At 42.8% G+C, this 20,509-nt stretch overlaps 4 protein-coding genes across 4 annotated transcripts; 3 read left to right on the forward strand and 1 right to left on the reverse strand.

Moving 5' to 3' along the window:
* Positions 1-10,040: 10,040 nt before the first annotated feature.
* Positions 10,041-10,778, forward strand: W97_02577 (uncharacterized protein; the record flags this gene model as incomplete). Its single annotated transcript, XM_007780477.1, has 2 exons — positions 10,041-10,370; positions 10,425-10,778. 2 exons carry the CDS (start codon positions 10,041-10,043, stop codon positions 10,776-10,778), a joined length of 684 nt encoding a protein of 227 aa, XP_007778667.1.
* Positions 10,779-11,402: 624 nt separating this feature from the next.
* W97_02578 (uncharacterized protein) lies at positions 11,403-12,113 on the forward strand (the record flags this gene model as incomplete). The annotated part of the gene is made up of 1 exon (XM_007780478.1): positions 11,403-12,113. One exon carries the CDS (start codon positions 11,403-11,405, stop codon positions 12,111-12,113), a length of 711 nt encoding a protein of 236 aa, XP_007778668.1.
* A 1,807-nt stretch (positions 12,114-13,920) lies between these two features.
* On the forward strand, positions 13,921-17,508 carry W97_02579 (uncharacterized protein; the record flags this gene model as incomplete). Its single annotated transcript, XM_007780479.1, has 2 exons — positions 13,921-15,422; positions 15,963-17,508. The coding sequence occupies 2 exons, from the start codon at positions 13,921-13,923 to the stop codon at positions 17,506-17,508; spliced, it is 3,048 nt and encodes a 1,015-aa protein (XP_007778669.1).
* Positions 17,509-18,213: 705 nt separating this feature from the next.
* W97_02580 (uncharacterized protein) lies at positions 18,214-20,272 on the reverse strand (the record flags this gene model as incomplete). The annotated part of the gene is made up of 4 exons (XM_007780480.1): positions 18,214-18,707; positions 18,881-19,499; positions 19,687-19,729; positions 19,788-20,272. 4 exons carry the CDS (start codon positions 20,270-20,272, stop codon positions 18,214-18,216), a joined length of 1,641 nt encoding a protein of 546 aa, XP_007778670.1.
* Positions 20,273-20,509: the final 237 nt, after the last annotated feature.

Below are 20,509 nucleotides of genomic sequence, written 5' to 3' on the forward strand. Positions count from 1 at the left end.
CTAAACTACTTAGCTTATTGGAATTAATTCTATAACTCTAAAATTAAATATTATAGATAACTATTTTTTAAAAGTATATTGTTTAGTCTCTATTACTCTATATATAGCTACAAAGTACTATTCTTTCTAAATATAAATAAAATAAGATATTCTATAGTAAACTTAGTTTTTATATTTATCTTTTCTAGATTCCTATTTAGATATATTATAGCGCCTTTAGTTTCTTTAGTAATGAAAAATAAATTACTAACTTCTTTAGTATTTTACTTTCTTTAATAGTTATTATATAATTCTATAGCTAATATATAAGTAGGGCTTTATTTAGAGTCTTTTATATAACTAATCATAGATAGTTTATATAGTTTATAGATTTAAATAATAGGGCTATAATAGATATATGCTATTACTTCCTTTACAAAATCTTTATTTACTTAGAATTTTATTAAGCTTCTTACTGAAGTTCTTTAGTAGAGATTATATATTTTAATACTATCTTTTAGTATTTTTTAGCTTATTTAAACTAATTTTCTCTTAAAAAAGTGTAATATCTTATAAACTTAGTTAATTTAAAGTTTATATCTCAAAGCTATAGTCGCTCTAGAGCTATATTGTATATTTCTATTATTATATAATAAATTATATCTTAATTTCTATAAAACTCTTTTTAAATTCTAGTTAATCTATTTTAGTTTTTATAAGCTTATATATACTCTAGTACACTTGATACTATACTTTTAATAGATATCTATTAATTATGGAATCTTTTATTAGTATCTTTATTTTTAATTCTTTATTTTAAGCTAGCGTAGAGACTCAATAGAGTCTTTAGACTCTATTTCTTAGATTTCTTTTTAATAAAAATTTACTTATTAGACTCTAGCTTTTATTTCTTAATAGGTATTATTAGAATCTTAGCGTTTATTTTTTGGAATTTTACTAGTTACTATTTTTACCCACTTGACTTACTTAGTTCTATACTTCTAATAGTTAAAGGCTAAACTACTTAAAGTTTATACTTTATAATCTATAATACTTAATATATTTAGCGCTTAAATAGGTACTATTCTAATCCTTATTTAGATCTTAGGTATATTAATATACTTAATAAAATATAGTTTCCTACCGTGCGCGGCGAAGCGAGCTTGGCGAAAATCAACTTAAAAAAAGAGGTTTTCTTAATATAACACTACCACGCTTATATAATTTATTAATATTCTATTAGAGTCCTAGAGCCGACTTACTAAGCTATATAATACCGTTTTTTTTTAACATTCCGGCTAATATTACATAAGATATAAGGGGAAAGAAAGTAAGAAAAGTCTATTTACTATTTTCACAGTCGCTGCACTTCTACTTACTAGGCTAAATAAAACTTATATTGCCAAGCTATACTAGGACTATAAAACTTATTATTTAGAATTTCTATAACTATACTATAGCAAAAGTTATTAGGGGGTTTAAGAGAGAAATTAGGGGGAACTTAAGATTCAAACTTAAATAAAAGACTTAGTAAGAGGAAATCGGAGAAATTAGTACTAAAACTCTTAGATAATTATATAAAGTATATAATATTAAGTTTTCAGCGCTATATCTCTACTATCTAAAAAGGAGTAGTGGTTTTAGTAAAAGTTAATTATAGACTTTCCCCTTTATAGAAGTAGATCTAATCTAATCTAAGATATAAAAAATGTAGACTAATTACATAATCTATAGAGAGTACTTATACACTTAAAGCAGACTACTAGCTCTATTAGATCTAGAGATATACTAAGAAAAGCTAAAGAATACCCTAAGTTTATATACTTTTACTACTAAACTAATATTTTTCTATATAACTATAAAATAAATATAATCTATAAAGAGTATTTTATAGTCTACAATAGCTAATATAGTTTTAGATATAGTATTAAGATAAGAAAATCTAAAAATACTTCTAATCTAGATATAAAATCTAGATTTTCTATAGAAAAATAAGAGTTTTTTTTATAGAGCTTCAGATAAGCTAATTATAGATAGATATAATAAATTTAAATAAATATCTAAAGTAAAACAAGATGTATGTAGAGCGTATTAAAGCTTAATAGTTTTATAATTAAATATCAATTAAGTATAAGAATCTTTCTAAAGTCTAAAATTAGTCTAGAAGATATTATTATAGACTAACTAGAGTTAAAGTATACATTAGAGACTATAAGTATAAGTGGGAAAGCAATATAAATAGTAGAGAGTCTATTTAGAATAGAAATAAACTTAGTAAGTCTTAATGTATAGATTTTATTAAGAAGTTTAAAAGTATTTAAAAGAAACTATACATAACCTTAAAAAAAGACATTAGAATAAAGAAAGTTATATAAATAGACTATTTCTTTTAACCTTAAAAAGAGAGAAAAGTATTTAAGTAATTAAATTTCTCTTAAAACTAAAGATACTTATTTTTTACTTAAATAGTAAGTATTAGTTTTTTTTTAGTAATAGAATGTTATTAAACTAGAAGCTAAACTAGACACTATATTAATAATTAATCTAAAGACTAAACTAGAAAATAAAGTAGAGACTAAACTAGAAAGAAACTAGACTATAAATTAAATATAGAGAATAACTTAAAAGAAAGCTAGATATTAATGTAAAATAAGTATAAGAAAGATAGTTAGGTAAAGTACTAAGAAAGATACTAAGTAAGATACTAAGTAAGATACTAAGTAAGTTACTAAGTAAGATATTAGCAAGAAAACTAAGTAATAAACTAGAAAGTAGATTAAGAGATAAACTAAGAAGTAAATTATAAACTAAGCTATAAACTAGACTATGAACTAGACTATAAACTAGGCTATAAACTTAGCTATAAGCTATACTAAATATTAAAGTACTAAGCTAAAATCTAAAAAGTAAGTATAAAGAAAAATTATCTTCTATACACAAAATAAAGAGTACTAGGGGGAATTTAAGGGAGAGAACGCCCCTTATTTTTAAAAAAAAGAATAGGGGGTTTAAGGGGGAGAATATCCCTTAGAAAGTAGATATATAAATTCTATCTAAGTAAGAAAGAATTGATTCTCTTAATGAAATCTATATTACTAGAAGCTAAAATAGATGCTATAGTAGAGACTAAGCTAGATACTAAAAGTAGAAACTAGACTATAAAATAGACTAAAAATAAACTATATAAAAATAATAGACTAAATAATAAATATAAAGTAACCTAAGAGTAATACTAGATAAAAACTAAGTAGTAAACTAAGTAGTAAACTAAGTAGTAAACTAAGAGATTAACTAGACTATAATATAAGATATAACCAAGAAATAAACTAAGAAGTAATCTAAATACTAAATAAGAAATAGACTAAAAAGAAACTTAAATAGACTTAAATCTAAATAAAGAAATAAGAAATGTATTATACATAGAATAAAGGATACTAGGGGGAGTTTAAGGGAAGGAACACCCCTTACATAAGAAGTGAAAGAATAATAGAGAGACTTAATAGAAAGATATACTTAATTTAAGATAGAAATATACTAAACTCTCTTTACTAATACTCTAAACCGTTTTAGTATAAAACAGGCGCATCTAGTCTAATATTTATTAAAGTATATAGTCTAGGACTTTATATTATAGTCTATAATCTATATAGCTATAAGATATTCTATCTTTCCAAAACTATTAGTTTAAGCTAAAATTTACTTTCTAGACTATTAATAGTCTCTAGTAATATATTCTACTTAGTTATAATTAGAGTATTTTCCCTAAAAAGGCTTTTTATTAAGGGTACTCTATATTTTGTCTATAATTCCTTTATAAAGTATATTAGATGTCTTATAGTATTAAGTAGTATTACACTTATTCTGTATACTATCTAGTTCTATATAATCTATGACTATAGTCCTATTACTATCTTAATAGTTCTATCTTAATATCTTATCTTCGCGGATATATACAATCTACTTATTCAAGTCTATACTCAGACCTCTTATCTATAATAATAGTAGTAGTATTAAGTTCTATAAATTATAGCTTATATTGATTATAGTATTATCATAAAGTCTTATAACTTTTTCTAGCTATTATAACTAGTATAGTCTTTCTAGCTTTCTCTATATATTATTTAAGTAAATAATTATTAGCTCTAATAGAGATAGTAGTTATAGGCTATAGCTTATTAGGCTATTCTCCTTATACTAAGTTATTTTTAATACTCTCTTTTGATTTTTGATAGTACTATATAGCTAGAGTGGTATTACTCTAACTAGTATTTACTATAATTAGCTAGAACTAGGTAGTATAGACCGCTATAGAGTCTTTCTATACTAAACTTATAAGCTCTTTTTTTAGTAGTATATTCTATATTAATATCTCTAAATATTTAGTAAATCTTTTTCTTAAAAGATTCTATATTTATAAAGATAGTTTTTATTTTAGGCTCTTAGCTTAAGTCTAAATTATCTAAGAAGTTCTTTAGGTATAGTTAAATCCACTTAAATACTCTATCTCTAAAATAGATAACTATAAATATAATTTTGTTTTTAGTCTAGAACTAAACTTAGTTATACTAAATATATAGATTATACTAAAGTAGAAAGAGTTCTAATTCTTCTTTAGCTCTACAGTATTTATCTAGTATCTTAGCTTTCATAGACTTATAGTTAGAAGAGGCTCTTAAGGCCTAGTTCCTCTATTATTTAGTGATAGATTCTATAGTAATTAGATATATTAATATATTAATCTTAAATATTTTTTTAAAAGTAGTACTTAAAGTATAATAGATACTATCTCTAGATTAATAATACTAGGCTACTAGAGTATAGTATAATTCTAATTAAGAGATTAGGGAATAGTATAAGACATAATAGATTAGATTAATATTATAAGGTAATAATTAAATATATTATAAGAATATAAGATTCTTATATTAAGTTGTATATACTATCCTAAGGAATAAGAATAATACTACCTATATACTATAGTTCTAAGTAAGTATCTATATGCTTTACTTAGTCTACTTAGTGTGCTTAATTACTAAGTATAGTAAGTATACTAATTACTTCTTAGTAGCGCTCTAGTACTCGGTTCTCTTATAATTTCTTAGTAGTAAATACTTAGCGGCGTGCCGTATCTCTATTTGTAGTATAATTCTACTAGTAAGTATTAAGTCTTAGTTATCTTTCTTAGAATACTTAGAACTCTTATAGTTAAACTTACTATAGTTATAGTACTTAGGCTAGTAACTATTAGTATTATTTCTATAAGACTCTAGTAAATTATATAGTTCTCTTCTTAAGTCTAATTACTCTTTAGAGTAGTAGCTACTTAACTAGCTTAGTTAAAGCCTTTTATAGTTATTACTCTTACTTTATATAAGTAGTAGTATATATATTCTTCTCTAGTAGAGTAGCTAGAGATACTAGCTACTACTTTATTTAAAAGAAATCTTAGCAGTTAGTTACTATAAGCTCTAGATTTAGATATAGCTTAGTAAATAAATATAAAATAAAATATCTAGAGTTGTAGAAAGAATTAATTTAAGATTCTAATAATACTAGATATTCTATAAAGTTATTTACTAACTAGTCTACTTTCTATATAATTTATATATATTAAGCTAATATATAGCTCTCTATTTACTAGACTCTTAACTTAATCTAATAAAAAATCTATAAACTCTTTCTATATAGAATTAAGTCTAGAGTTAGCCTTCTTATCTTAAAACTATTGTATTTAAGTATCGCTTTTAAAATGTTAAATTGTATAGACAATCTTAGTTTTATTATTCTAAAAAGTATTAGAAGCTATAGAGAATACTAGCTTTATACTATTATAAAAGTCTTAATACTTCTAGATATTTTTCTCTAGATATAGAGGGATTTTTATAATAATAGTAGCTTATTTAGAAGCATATAGCTCTACTACTATACTACTAGTATTATACTTATATAATAATAGTAAAGTATTTAGTTTAGAGATAGTATTATTTTAAATTATTATAGCTCTAGAAGCGCTATAAATTAATTATAGAGCTAAGGCTCTATATATATTTAGCCCTTCTATTAGAAATATATCTATAATAGAAGAAATAGCAGAAGCTATTACTTAGCTAGTATTATACTAGTAAAGAATATTAATCTTTTTCTAAAGAATATATAGCTATTTCTTTTCTAGAAGTTATATACACTTAGCTTTAAGCTTATGTAATACCTATTACTTAAGTATTTCTACTAAAGAAGAATTAGTATCTGATTCTATTATATTCTATTAAAGGAACTTCTTAGTTAGAATATCTATACTTTATAGTTATATTAATATTATATAATAGATTACCGGATTACTACCCTAGTAAGAGTAGAGAATTTAGAATTATTAAAGAATATAGATTCTTAGAGTTAATATAATAATATAATGATAGGGTATATATAGATAGAATAATATAGTTAGTTTAATAGGAGACTAAGTTCTACTAAGCTTCTATTATATAGAAGTATCTACTATATACTCTCGCTTAGCTAGTCTATTACTAGTAGAAAGTCTAGAAGTAGCCTAAAGCTCTCTTTATATCTTATACTACCCTTTTTTCTTGATTATTAAAGACTAGAACTATATTTATAGAATAATTTAATACTTAGAATATAATTTAATACTCTTAAAAAATATAGTATAGCTATAGCTATCTAATAGTTAATAAATTATTAACTATATAATATTACTACTCTTTTTAGTCTTTATAATATACGATTTTGTAGTATATATATAAGCCTATACACTACTATCCGCGTTTGTATAGACTTTTAAAGAAACTATGAGACTATATATTCTAGTAGATTATTAGCTATATAACACTACTAATTAGATAGCTATAGCTCTACTAAATCTTTTAATTGTATTAAGTTATATTCTAAATATTAGATTACTATGTAAAACGTGGTTTTACCCTTTAATAATTAAGGGGAGGGGGGTAGTTAAAGTTTATTTCCAAATAGCCACACTTTTTGCAAGCGACTATAAGTAAAAAGGAAAAACTGACGCGACAGCCGCGCCATCCTGATATGACAGCTCTGCCTGCAGCTGCACGAAGGACTGCGCCGCGAAAGATTCTGTACCACTACCTCTATTTTTTTATCTGACATTCTAGTATTGATTTCTTAGCGCACGCACACATTCTACACTACGACTGGAATGATTTTCCGTGTAGTCCGCTTGATGACAATCGCTTCGACGTGATTGTCCAGTGACGCAGGCTCGCTATCAAAGCCATGAAATGAACCGACGGCGATCTCTGTAGGTATGGTTTGAGGTAGTTGTTGCATGGTGTTCAATGACTGAGCAGAGGTTGAAGAGTGTTTAATAGTGAGGTATCACGATGTCGCACGTCGCGGTTACTCGGATTCTTTGGGTCTCGCCTTTCCGCCTTGTTTGTTGAATTTATCAAACTCTCAGCGCAGCTTCCTGGTCATTTAGACGTTTTGTTACCTCTCCGACTGCTTGGATTATTAGCATCCGAAGTTTGGTTGTAGAGCGTCCCCTAGAAACTCTTCCCGCGATAGTTATCTTACGCCGAGTTCTCGCGATCACCTGACGTTCATTCATGAAACGGAGTGTTACAATTGTTTCACGATCTTAGGCATCATTCTTTACCGTTACACAACCGCGTTCTCTCGAGTATGGAGATCGAGGTCACACTAGAAGAGTAAACTCTGATACAACCAACCTCCCGCTCTCACAAAGCTTGTGGTATACGCAAGTATGTAGCTGACGTACATGCGAGCCTGCTTCACTAGGCGTCACGATCAGGAGGAGAGCAGTGATCGGCAATTACTCCTTTTCACATCAAGTATACCGCACAGGAATCCGGTTGAACGGATAAACCAACGCGCTCATCGTGCTCAAGCTGGGAGCGGAATGGAATGGATCTCCCTTCCTCTTTGAGACAATTGCTCGCCTGAGTCTTTCGCAAGCACGTTCTCGCGGAGGATTCCGTGGCTTTCGTGTATCGCAGCACATCTAAGGTTGTAGTGACGCAGAGGGAACATCCTCTATTCTGGTAGGCCAAAATGAGAACGAAGGCCGCAGCACAGAGTGCCCCTAGCCTTATACCCTCCACTAAGCTAAAGCATCACCACTTCCAGCAACTCGCGCTCCAAGTCAACAACGCCATAAAGGCCTTAGATGATGAGACTAGTCCGGGTCATCTCCCCACGATGAGCCTAAGGAATATCAGTCTCAGTCGTCTGAAGAAGCAGCTTAGAGCAGAGCTAGCTTACCTCGCGAGCGGAAGTCGTGATACTACCACCACTACAGGCGACCCCGACGAGGTGGAGAGCATTGTTATAGGCTGCACGAGGTGTGTTAGCGCGGCGAGCACGCTAGTTGGGTCGAGCTTTGCGAGTGGTGGTTGGCGCTGCGTCTTCCCCCGTCTCGACGACCTGCTCCGTGGCATCGGCGGCCGGGGCATTCTTATCGGTCCGAAGGCGGCAGCGATGACGACTGGGTTGCTGGCCCTGGGAGATAGCATTCGGTGATGAACCAGAGACGTCTGTGGGAGCGCTGTGGTTTGCTTTGGTAGACTGTACCGCCCGTTTGTAGCGGTTTTTGCGCTTCGCAGATATAGACTCGACCACCTTGCGTCGGGCCAGGAGGATCTCCTCCATCGCGGCTCCGAGAGTTTCATTAAACTCTGACCACTGCTCAGTGTACTCGTAGTATGAAGTTGCGCCAAAGATGAGTGGGTTGGCGAGGAGGCGGGCAGTACTCTGGATAACTGTATTGATGAAATCCTTTGCGTTTCGATACACGTGATCGATTTGGCTGATAGTTGGAGAGATGTTTTAAAGAAATAAGCGGATTCGTTCGGCAGTAATCCCCCTGAGCTGAGCCACATCCATATTGATACAGGGACGGTAGAGGCTGATAAGCTCTAGGATAGGCACCGTGTCGAAATGCATGTCGGAGGCTAGCCTTCCGCCTACCAGCATCCAGCGGTATATGAGCACGACGTACTTCTTCGGAACATGGTGAAGGGTGACACGCTGCTGGTTCCGTGTGATCAGCACTGTTCTGCAAAAGGTTGAGAAGTGGGCATAGAAGATTTTTGTACGCGCCTTCGATGGCGATGTAGGAATTTCCAGGCTCGCCTATATATACTGGGACTCTCGTGCCGGCTCTCAACCTGGAGGGTGTCAGCCTGAACAAAGCCAACAACGAAAACTTTCTGCACCTACTTGGCAAACTGAGCCGGCGTCAGAACTGGCTCCTTGTTCATGACCTCAGTGGTACGACGCAGGGCTGGTGGAAGTGTTTACACGTGGCGTGGTTGACGTTCAGCTTTGATGATCGACTGGAATCAGAGACGGTTGTTGATGATAGGAAGCTCTGAGGGCGTGGAAAGAGGCTGCTATACGTTGCGAAGAACTTTCTTATGAAGCGAGGTGCTGATGCCAGCGCCGTGCTGAACGTGAAGTATCGGTTGCAGATCAACCGCTATATACCGGTGAAGCCCTGCCAGCGGCCAGCCACTCGCTTCAAGGTCATGGCTCTTGAGGAAGTTGAGGTGAAGGATGAGCGGATGTGAAACGGCTGTAGACGGGTCTCACAACTACAATGACCGACTGTAGGATTGGACAATACAAGGGGCCGCTTACCTCCACAAACGCGCCCCTTTCATTCACAGGGTGAAATCGCGTCTCGTTGCCTGTTAAGGCGGCAAACTCACGTGGTCTGAGCGCGGCAAGCGACGTCTCTTCACTCCCCTATAAGTTCTGCCTCAACTTCTACCCTCTATCTTCTTTTCTCCTTCACAAAAGAAACAACCTCACAAAGATTGTTCAAAGCTCCAATCAAGAAGTAAGTCCTTCTTCACCAGCGTCATGGATCCTTCGTACACCTGGCAGAGTATTGTGTCTCTCGCAATCGCCGCCATAGATAGATCTCGTCACCTTTCAGAGCCGAACCGGCTTTTCACTTCCACCACCAAGAGACCTCACGCCCTCGTCGCTGGCTCTCCCAAACACTGACATCCGGCATAGATCTTCACTTTCACTTCACAAACGCCTCAACAATGTCTTCCTTCCGTACCGCAACCTTCGTCGACGACGAGAGGCTGGCAGCGCGCCAGCTTCGACTCAAGGGCCCAAAGACCGCCATCTTTATGGCGCAGGGCGGCGGCCGCGCAGACCGCCTGATCGCAACGGCGCCCAAGTCGCTGTTGCAGAAGTACTCGTTCCTCGCGCGCCAGAAGCTCAGTGGCGAGATGGATGGCGGCAGGCTCGTGCTCGCGCAGGGGTCGGCGACAGATGACGGCATCATCGAGGTGCTGGACTGGATGAGGCGGAGCTGCGAGACCGAGGAGACTAGGTTGCTCACTTACGAAGCGGAGTTCACGGCGAGGGTGAGTGGGAACCATATCTGTTGGCTCAGCGCGTCTCACTGACATCACCGGCAGTCCTCCTTTCTCCCCGTCATCGAGCTCTACCGCGCGGCATTGGCTCTGAAAGTTCTACGCAGCCTCAACCACGTCAAGCAACAGCTGCAACACGACCTCTTGGGTTGGCGATCAGTCACCATTCTCGAGTGCAAGACGATCTGGGACAACTTCGGCGGCAACCCTCAGGAGAACGGCCTCGTCGACCGCATGGTGAACCAGCTTGTGTTCTTCGCTCGAAAGGACGGCATGAGCCTAGAGAATGTAGTGGAGGCGACGGAGTGGGAGGCGGTGGTCAGCTTTGCGGAGGAAGCGGGCCGGGAGAAGTTGATGGAGAAGCTGAAGGAGAAGGAGAGGAAGTTCGGTGAGAACTGAAGCACAGCATTGAGACTAGTTGGTAGCCATGCGCCCATAATCAAAGTCTTCTCGTCCGGCATCATGAGTATCCGGTGACACATGTGAAGCTGGTAAAAAAAAGCGCTCCCCAGTGATTGATACAGCAAGAGACCTTAACCCAAACAAGCTGTGTGCTCAAACGCCTGAGTTGCAACCCGATAGACATTGAGTTAATTGGCACTGAGGTGTGAAGCGCCGCAAACATGACGATCGGTGAGTGAGAGAGCAATGGTAAAGCGTGGATCTGAAGACCAGGACGGCATCGGAGCATTTGATACTGTCCATGCGAAGTCGGCCTGGGATTCGAAAGTGAGACATCCAAACCTCCCATATCCTGATAAGGCTTCAATTCGGATGCAAAGGCCGGTATACACTGGTAGGCTGGCAAACGGAATGGCCAGGTAGCCTTTGCAAAGCGTGGTCGAGGATAATTGCGGTAATCGGCGGCGGGTGCTCCCAGTGGACAATGACAGGACGATGCGATCACGAGCCGCAAATCTCGAGTCCCAATCACCACCAAACACTTCACAAGATTCTCCATAAACCAGCAAAAAGCGCCCGTTGCTTCTTTCGCCACCCTAGCAACACCCTCCTCGCAGCACCATGGCTTTCCAGCAGGACGTACGCTTTGATGCCACAGCCGCCAGCGCCCACAGGCGCTATCAAAGCGACCCCACAGCAGCACCACCAACCCGCACGAATCTCACCACCAGCGAAGTGATAGACCTCTGGGAGCACGCCAGCCTCCTCTTCGCGACATACGAGTGGACAGGGGCGGAGATATTGTTCCGCAGAATCATCCGCCGAACCGACGAAAGCACACTGCCGAATCGTGCGTGTCTCTGGTCGTCGCTCGGGCTCGTATACTACCACTCAGGCGAAGACTGGCGCGCGTACGAGGTATTCCGCAAGGCGGTGATGATGGAGCCGCGGAATCCAATATTCCTCTTCCTGGCAGGCACGGCGGCCTTTGAGGTCCGCGACTACGGCAGCGCGTACGCGCATTTCACGGCCGTGGATAAAGCGCTTCGACGTCTCCAGGTCGAGTCTTTTTGTTGTCAGCCGCTCGGCCTAGACTTCCTTCTCACAAGCAGCCGGAATTTTCACAACCAACGGTCGGCCTGGTTCCGCTACGTCAACGTGCAGATCGGGGCGCCAATACCGGGTGAAGAGTATGCTTGGGGCACAACACAGCGACTACCGGCAGGCTTGATCTTTCAACCTCGGCCGATCCAGGATGTCAGGTACGACGTGCCGGCGGGAGAGCCACGCACCTCTTTCGAGCCATGGAACAGTCCGCAGATTGTGAGATAAAGGGCAAGTCGGAAAGCCACACGATGGAGAACAGGAGAAGAGCATGGACTCGAAATGAATCTGGGATAACGTACGACGAAGATCAGTCTGAGAGTATGGAAGACGAAGCGGAGGAAGTGCTGCCGGATACTGGATTGACTTCGTGGCCATGAAAGATGCTTTGGATTGACAGCAAACGACACATGTCTGAGCGGTAACAAGGGGGATAGGGAAAGGTTCGATTTGGCGAGCCTGGGAAGCTCTCTTCGGGGCGTATGTCTTCTCATGGGCCGCTGCGCAGCTTGCTTACGGTGTTACTACTATCAGTCATCTCCTGCAAGGAGACACCATGTATGTTAGTCGATCTTGACAATTCGCACATGACATGCTTCATCCTTTCTTTAGCACCGCCATGGTCTCGTATTCAGCGACTATATTGCCCCCAGTATACACTTCCAGGTTGCCGAAGTCTTTGAGCATTGGGTTATAGTCTTGCCAATCTGACCGAGGCCCCATCCATACAATGGTCTTCAACATTTCTTTGTTTCCTTACTCTCGCAAATATGTCTTTATAAGTTTCGTCTCCTTTGGGTAAACAAAGAGCCAGGCTTCGGCTTCCTCGGCCGCTGAACAAAGATCCCAGGTTCCAGCCACGGTATGCATGTTCTGTTCTGGGATATACTCGTTGATGCTACTTTCTGCTTCCACCCCTTCCACTCTGACATGGGGGTTGCATTCGGCAAGCAGTGACTCAAGTAGCCCTGTACCGCTGCCGACAGAAAGGGTGATCGCAGGTCCAGGGGGAAGTATGCGACCAAGCAGGTCTATGAGACCACGAGAGATGCTGAGACAGCAGTGGGGATGTCCTGTTGGCTCCAAAGGGAGCATAGAGCGGCTTTCTGCAAGAGACGACATTGTGCAGCCGTTGCAAGACCGTTGGCCAACTGGAGCAACAGCAGAACCTCTGGCCAGGAGCTGCTGGCAGATGCATCGACTAGAGGACACTACTAGACCGGTGCATCTCCTCAAGATACTGCTGCTCGGACGTGATTTCATAAAGGAGAAGGTAAGTCGGTAAAGGTATATTCGCACCGAGTAATGTTAGACAACGTAATCGATCCTTCGGGTAAGCGTGCGACTGCCACTCGAAGGCGGCTGTCAATATCAGGCCTGTGCCAGTTGAAAGCCGGGTACAGAGGCTTGATGCGCGAAGAGGCGGCCGGAGGCTTAGATCTACTGTCAGCGATGAGGTTTGCCGGCGGTGCGGGAGCCCCCAAGCTCGCGGAGTAGTGTCCTGAATAGCCACAATCGGTCGCTGTTAGCTGTGTCTAAAACAACGGCCGTCAAGTGCCGAACAGAAAGTGAGCTCTGGAAGCTCCTGGACGCGGTCACTCAGGGCTTGCTCTCGGTATGGACAGGATCACTGCAGGGCTAACACCCATTGTTGGCCCTGACGCCTTGTCGACGGTGTTGCTCGTACATATGCTGGCAGTCGAGCCGCATACAAAGGTGGTTGAAGTTGAGACAGCAGGATTGAAGGTTCGGGGCGGAACAATCGCCGCGCGACGATGCAGGGATCACAGAAGCTCTGCAGGAAGCATCCCCGCCAACGGGCAGGTGTCCTCGATCAAGCTCACCATGTATCTCACTACGCCTCTTTCTGACACGCGATCGGTGTGAGGAGGAGTGCGTACGGCGTGTCTGCTAGCTTCCGTACAGAGTTTCGCTACGGTGTCAGGTACAGCTTGGCCAATCCAACTATCAACTCATCAATCAACACTCTACTGGCCTGAGTCTAACGACTACTATCACAGGCTCGGTGCCCAGCATGGCTCACCAAAAGTCGAGGAATCCCTTCGCTTTTACGCCTCTGCCGGTTACGGTCATCACGACTGTCATTTACATCGGCCTCGTCGCTGGCCTGCTCGCAACACACCTCGTAGTACCGCCCGCGCCTAAGGATCCCACTCCGCTCAAGGGCATCAATATCACAGAAGCATGGGGAGACCTTCAGAGGATTTCTAATGGATTCCATCCCTACAACAGCCACCGCAACGACGATGTCCGCAACTGGCTGCTACTCAGAATTGAGGCGATTCTCCGCCGCAACGACATACGGTGGAATACGGAGAGCACTCAGGCTCAAAGGCGAGGCATACACTCATATAAAACAGCCAAGAACACGACCGCCCCAGCTCCAGTTACTGTGTTCAATGACATGACCTCCAATGTCACCTTCTCCACGTCATCTGCGAACCAGAGCGTTTATTTTGAAGGAACGAACATTATGGTTTACATTCGTGGCACCGAGGACGACAAAAGTGACTGGTGGAACATGCACAAAAGTCTCAAGACCTCTAGGCCGAACTCAGGGAGAGGTGGTGTCCTTGTCAATGCCCACTATGACAGTGTGTCTACCGGATACGGTGCTACGGACGATGGCGTAGGGACGGTCACCGTTCTTCAATTGATCTCCTATTTCACAAGCCCAGGCAACAGGCCTACGAGAGGCATCGTCGCTCTGCTGAACAATGGAGAAGAGGATTACCTCAACGGTGCTAGAGCATTCATGCAGCATCCAATTTCGCAATTTCCGCATACCTTCCTGAACCTTGAAGGCGCCGGCGCCGGAGGTCGAGCAGCAATGTTCAGAAGCACGGACACAGAAGTCACCAGGTCTTACACGAAGAGCCCATATCCGTTTGCTAATGTCGTGAGCAGAGATGGCTTTGAGCGCGGCTTGATTCGTAGCCAAACGGACTACGTCGTCTTCAATGGAGAATTGGGCCTCCGCGGACTTGATGTAGCCTTCTTTGAGCCCCGTTCACAATACCACACAACCGAAGACTCAGCCCGGGAGACGTCGGTCAACTCTTTGTGGCACATGCTTTCCGCTGCTATCGCCACCACTGAGGGGTTGGCATCCGACACCAGCTCTGAGTTCGATGGCGAAGGCAGCGTAAGAAAAGGCAGGGTAAATGCCGGACATGGCACTGACGCCGTGTGGTTCGACATCTTCGGTCGGGCCTTTGCCGTTTTCCGCCTCCATACACTGTTCGCGCTATCGGTGACCCTACTGGTTGTGACCCCTATACTTCTTATCGCCTTGAGTTTCATCCTTGGCCGTGTTGACAAGTATTACTTGTTCTCACGGAAGAAGTATGTCCATTCGTCGGATGACGACGAGCCAGTCTACTTGAATGGCTGGCGCGGCTTCTTCCGATTTCCGACTGCGTTCGTTGTGTCAACAGCTGCCGTCGTTGGCTTGTCTTACCTGACAACCAAGATCAATCCCTACATTGTGTACAGCAGTCAATATGCAATCTGGAGGTACGATAGATTTCATTACACGTATGGAACACTAAAAATCGCGCTCCACACAAAAATCGACTGCTTAATCCTTCCACGAGCAACCTCAGTGTCCATTGAACCCGTCGTAACCTCATCTTTTTGTCATAATGGAATTCTCTTCCCAATTGCCAGCAGTGTCTTTGCACGCACTCTTAGGTGTCTACAGAGGGCCGTTCCAATTCAAATTATATTGTGTCGATGTATATCTAGAAGAGTCGCAAGCGTCTTCGGCCTTGTTGCTCGAACATGGCTCTAGCGGCGCATGATCGGGATTGTGTATGGTTGCCACTGTCAGAGACTTTGTGCCTGTACAAGCTACTCAACAGCAACACAAATATATCTCAGAGCTCTGGCCGTGCCATTGCGCACCCCATCCAAACTCTCTTATCGTTGGACGCTAGACCTTGCCCCTGGGACCTTGGGCAAGATGGGATTTTTGTGGACTATCCGACAGAGTTCCAATAAAATCAGCATCATTCAAACCTTAGCCGCCTAGACACTGCTGACCAAGTGTAACAGTATGATGCTCGCGACATGGTTCTCAATCACCTGGTTCATCCTCCGTGGTGCCGACGCCATGCGGCCATCCGCCCTGTTCCGCACCTATTCGCTTATATGGATGTATATCGGGACGTATCTTATTCTAGTTGCGGTGACCGTGGGCGAAAACATGTTTCAGATCGCCGGCGGCTACTTTATGGTCATATACTTCGCTGCCGTCTTTGCAGCCCTCCTCATCTCGTACCTAGAACTCTTCGCCCTACCAAAGAAGTCCGCCTATGTCCAGCAACAATCCATCATCGATGAAGCGCACCGGCCTATCGATGAGGCTACCCCTCTAACTCACGATACTGGCAGCATCAGGTCAAACAGGCCTATCACATCATCCTCTGCACATCAAAAACCACGAGATGAGCCGCGAACCGACGAGGAAGACGAAGCAACCGAGACGACATCTCTCCTCCGCGGCGACCCCAACCAAAGCTTCGCGCGTTACGGCGACCACCGCCAGTCCGTGGACGAAGGTACCGAGCACGACGCCATAGCTCAGGAAGAGCCTAGCCTGCCGCCACCCTACGGCGAAGAACAAGCCTGGTCCGGCTACCTCCCGCGCTGGACCTGGCTCTTCCAGTTCCTCCTCCTCGCCCCAATCGTACTGATCCTAGTCGGCCAAACCGGCCTCCTCCTCACCTCAGCGCTGTACCAAACTCCCGCGGACGGCAGCCCGCCGCTACCGATCTACCTCGCCATCGCCGTCTTCTCGGTGCTTCTGCTTGCGCCTCTCGGGCCGTTTGTGCATCGGTTTGGTTATCAGATCCCGACGTTTTTGTTCTCGGTCGCCGTCGGTACCTGCGTCTATAACCTCACCGCATTCCCTTTCTCGCCTAATGCCCGCTTGAAGGTTTATTTCGTCCAGCACGTCGATCTCGACACAGGGATTAACACCGTCTCACTTACCGGGCTGGAAGATTATGTCCGCGACATCGTCGCCGAGATGCCCTCAGCAGCGGGCCAGGAGATAAGGTGCGGCGCGCCGGACTACGCCGCTCGTTCTGGGCTGTCGAAATGTATGTGGGAGGGCATTGCGCCAAACGTCGTGCCCCTGGCGCATCCGGAGATTCCACTCGAGAAGGGATATCAGGATTGGCTGAGCTATAACATCACGCGCGTGGAGAATGTGACGGAGGCGGTTATCAGCCTCAAGGGCAAGAACACGAGAGCGTGTCGGCTGTACTTCGACCGCTCAATCGAGGACCTGCGTGTTGAGGGCTCGGTGGCGAGTGATGCGACGCATGAGGCTGTTGGCGAGAACGGCTCCACGGAGGTGAGGCTGTGGAGTCGGGAGTGGGGGAGGGGGTGGAATGTGACTGTGAAGTGGAAGGCGGAGGCGGAGGGAAGGAAGGGAGAGGGTTTGGATGGAAGGGTCGTGTGTTTGTGGAGCGATGCGAATGAGAGCGGGGTCATTCCGGCGTTGGAGGAGGTGAGGATGTTCATGCCGAGGTGGGCGCAGGTGAGTAAGTTGGGGGATGGGCTTGTGGAGGGGTCGAAGAGGTTTGCGGCATAGAGGTGGTGAGGTGGGGGTGGGGGTTGGGTTTGGCCCGAACTTGTCGTGGTTTGTGCAGTCAATGAGATGGTCATGTTGGGGCGGTGCATTGTAGGTATATAAGGAGTAATGATGATGCATGCATACGGTGTATTCGAGTGTTGAACAACTTCTTGGGCTGTGAATTCTATGTAAATGCAGCTGAAGTCTGGAGCCTGAGCACACTAGAATAACACACCCTCAAATAATTGGCTTGGAGGTAGTGACAAGCTTCTTCCACGTGAGACCCTACATGAGCGTGGCGACTTTTCTAGAGAACAATCTTGCCAGTCTCCCTACGCTGTCCTCCGAGAAAACTATGATTGTCAACCCGCACAAGCAAAGGACGAGCTCGGGAAGCTCCACGATTGGAATTTGGAGCGGCTAAAGATGTCACTCACCATCAAAGAAACGGAGCCTAAAAAGATTGTTCAGCTGGTGGGTTTGCAACTACTAATTCTTAAGCACAGCGACCAACTCCTCTGGAAAGCAGGACAACAAACGCCTTCCGAAAAAGCACTCATCCACAACTTGATCCTTCCTGATACAACCCGACCCGACTGCTCCGCAACCGTTCTAAGGCTTCCATCTGTCTTAACAGCGAAGACTAGAACAGAGTATTGACACTGTAGACCAGACAGCCCGCCTGGATTAGCCTACCACGACCCTCGTTGGGGCCTGAAGCGGTCAGTCAGCGATTGAGAGTGGCGGAAAGGAGAGAAACTCATAATCTTTCCAGGAGCGGTATAGTATGTCGTTGCAGGTGTGGTCACCGAGAGGTTTAGCGAGATTGTAGCCGTTACGGGGGGTCTCGCAGTCGTCCACAGTCGTGAGAGTGAAAAAACAGACGTCATCGATGTCTCTCTTATTGCTCCAGTCCTGCGCTTTGTAGTGCGCTGCGTTGGCTGGGCCGTCGATCACGACCTCAACGGTCCTATTGAGCTCGGGGCCCACCGGGACAGTGGTTGCAGCATCTGCGTTACAGAAGTAGCCGACAGCCTTGATCAGAGCTTCCTCGTGGGAATCCCTGACGTTTTTCCCTTCCGGCTTTGTGGCGCATGCTGGGCCGGACAGAGACTCGGATTTTTTTGGGTTGTCCTTTTCGGTGACCTTGTTCCAGTACGACTCGAGAACCCCCTGTTCGAACCCAACTGGCTTCCTCTGCGAGGAACTTCTTCGCACTGGCCGCAAGGTTCCCCGTACTTGTGTCAATGCCAGGCTCGCTAGCAGCAAGGAACGTAGCCAAGACACCTGCCACTAGAGGAGTTGCTAGTGATAAAATTAGCTATGAGTTCTAGTTCTTCCCCTAATCACCCTGTCGGAAATGCAACCCATTGAGTAGTTGCGGACTCACAAAATGAGGTGCCGCTCATGATCCGCGGCGCGAAGGGTTTGCCCTGACACACAACTTTGACCCCTTGGGCTAGAAGCGTAACTTTATCTCCTCCCTGGGAAGTTGCGGCTCGCTTGCCACTGGAATCTGTGGAGCCTACGACAATTATTGGAAAGTCGGGTGACGCGTACACGGCCGGCGCAGTGTCAATTTCTTCTCGCAGTTTGCCATCCGGTCTCTCCTTCTCAGCCTTGTTGCCAGCTGCGGCTAGAACCGGCACATCGTTTTTAAACGCTTCTTCTATAGCGTTGCGTTCCTCTTTTCGCGCGTCGCTTAGGTTGTTCGGATCCACCGGGTCTATACTGCATAGTGACATTGTAATAACACTCTTCTTTGTGCGCTGTTTGTCCTTGATGTCTTGTAAGGCGAAGATCCAGGCCGCTATAATCTCGCCTAGACTGCGATCTTTCATCTTAACAACAACTAGAGTTGCTTTCTTAGCAGAGCCGTATTCCGTGCCTGTGGCTTTTGAAGCAACATACGAGCCATGTGAATCATCGCTCTCATCAGTAGCCGGATCTTGCTTCTCTTTTCTAGATAGCTCCGTTTGCAAGAAATCTGTTCGACCTTTCGGAAACTCCTGTCTTATGTTAGCTACAATAGTGGATTACAACTAAGTGTTGCTAACGTCTGTTTTTGATGCATCGATACCCTAGACGAAGTCCACGATTAGATCTCAGCTTGTATCTGGATATTCTAGCGGACTTGTCACTAACCCTTTCGAGAGAATATATAAACATTCCCTCTCCGGCCCGACTATCGTATACATAATCATCTGGATTCGCTAGGTCGTCGAGGTTGGGAATAGTACTATTTGTTCATCAACTTAAGTCAAAGCTATATCGCAAGTTTGTTAGGAATGACTTACTCTGGCTGACTAATTACCACTAGCTCGTCCACGGCGTCGGTCTGAGTGGCAAACGATATGTCTCTCTTGACTTTAGTAGGAATCGAGGTAGATGACTGGGCCGTAGTGGTTGGCAATAGTAAGGCGGCGGCTTCTTCGTAAGCGATGACGTTTTCCTCCGCCGATCGAACCCCGTCGTCCTCTCGAATTTTATTGAGCTGCGTATTGGTGACATTGGCAATCCAGAATACAAGTCTTTTGTTAACATTACGAAGTGAGTACACCTTTTCGGACTCGATGACTTTCTTGATGGATTCCTCCGTCTTTGAAAGCGCATCTTCGTCCGTGCCGTTCTTTGGGAAGATGAGGTACTCTTTGGCGACCTCGGAAGTGGATGGAGCCGTCTGGGGGGAGCGCTGGCTGAGGCCGAGGAGGATCGTATCAGCTGCCGCACAGTAGGTGGCCGGTAGACCGAACACGAGAAGAAAGAACGTGGGAGTACGCATTGTGATTTGGTTAAAACGAATAGACAAGGTTCTCGACACGTGCTTAGACTCTTGAATGCTTGTATGCTTAACAGAATATGGAAAGGCTGGGTGAAGATCTGAAAGTGTGATTGTATGCTTTGTGGAGTGAGGGCTATAGATTGATACGAAGCCATGGCTCTACGCCCATATATACTTGCGGATACACGCCGCGCGAGAGAGCTGGTCACGTATACCATTCCACGCAGGATTGAGGCG

The sequence above is a fragment of the Coniosporium apollinis genome (genome assembly GCF_000281105.1).
Source record: "Coniosporium apollinis CBS 100218 chromosome Unknown supercont1.10, whole genome shotgun sequence".
In the NCBI taxonomy this organism is placed as follows: Eukaryota; Fungi; Ascomycota; class Dothideomycetes; genus Coniosporium; species Coniosporium apollinis.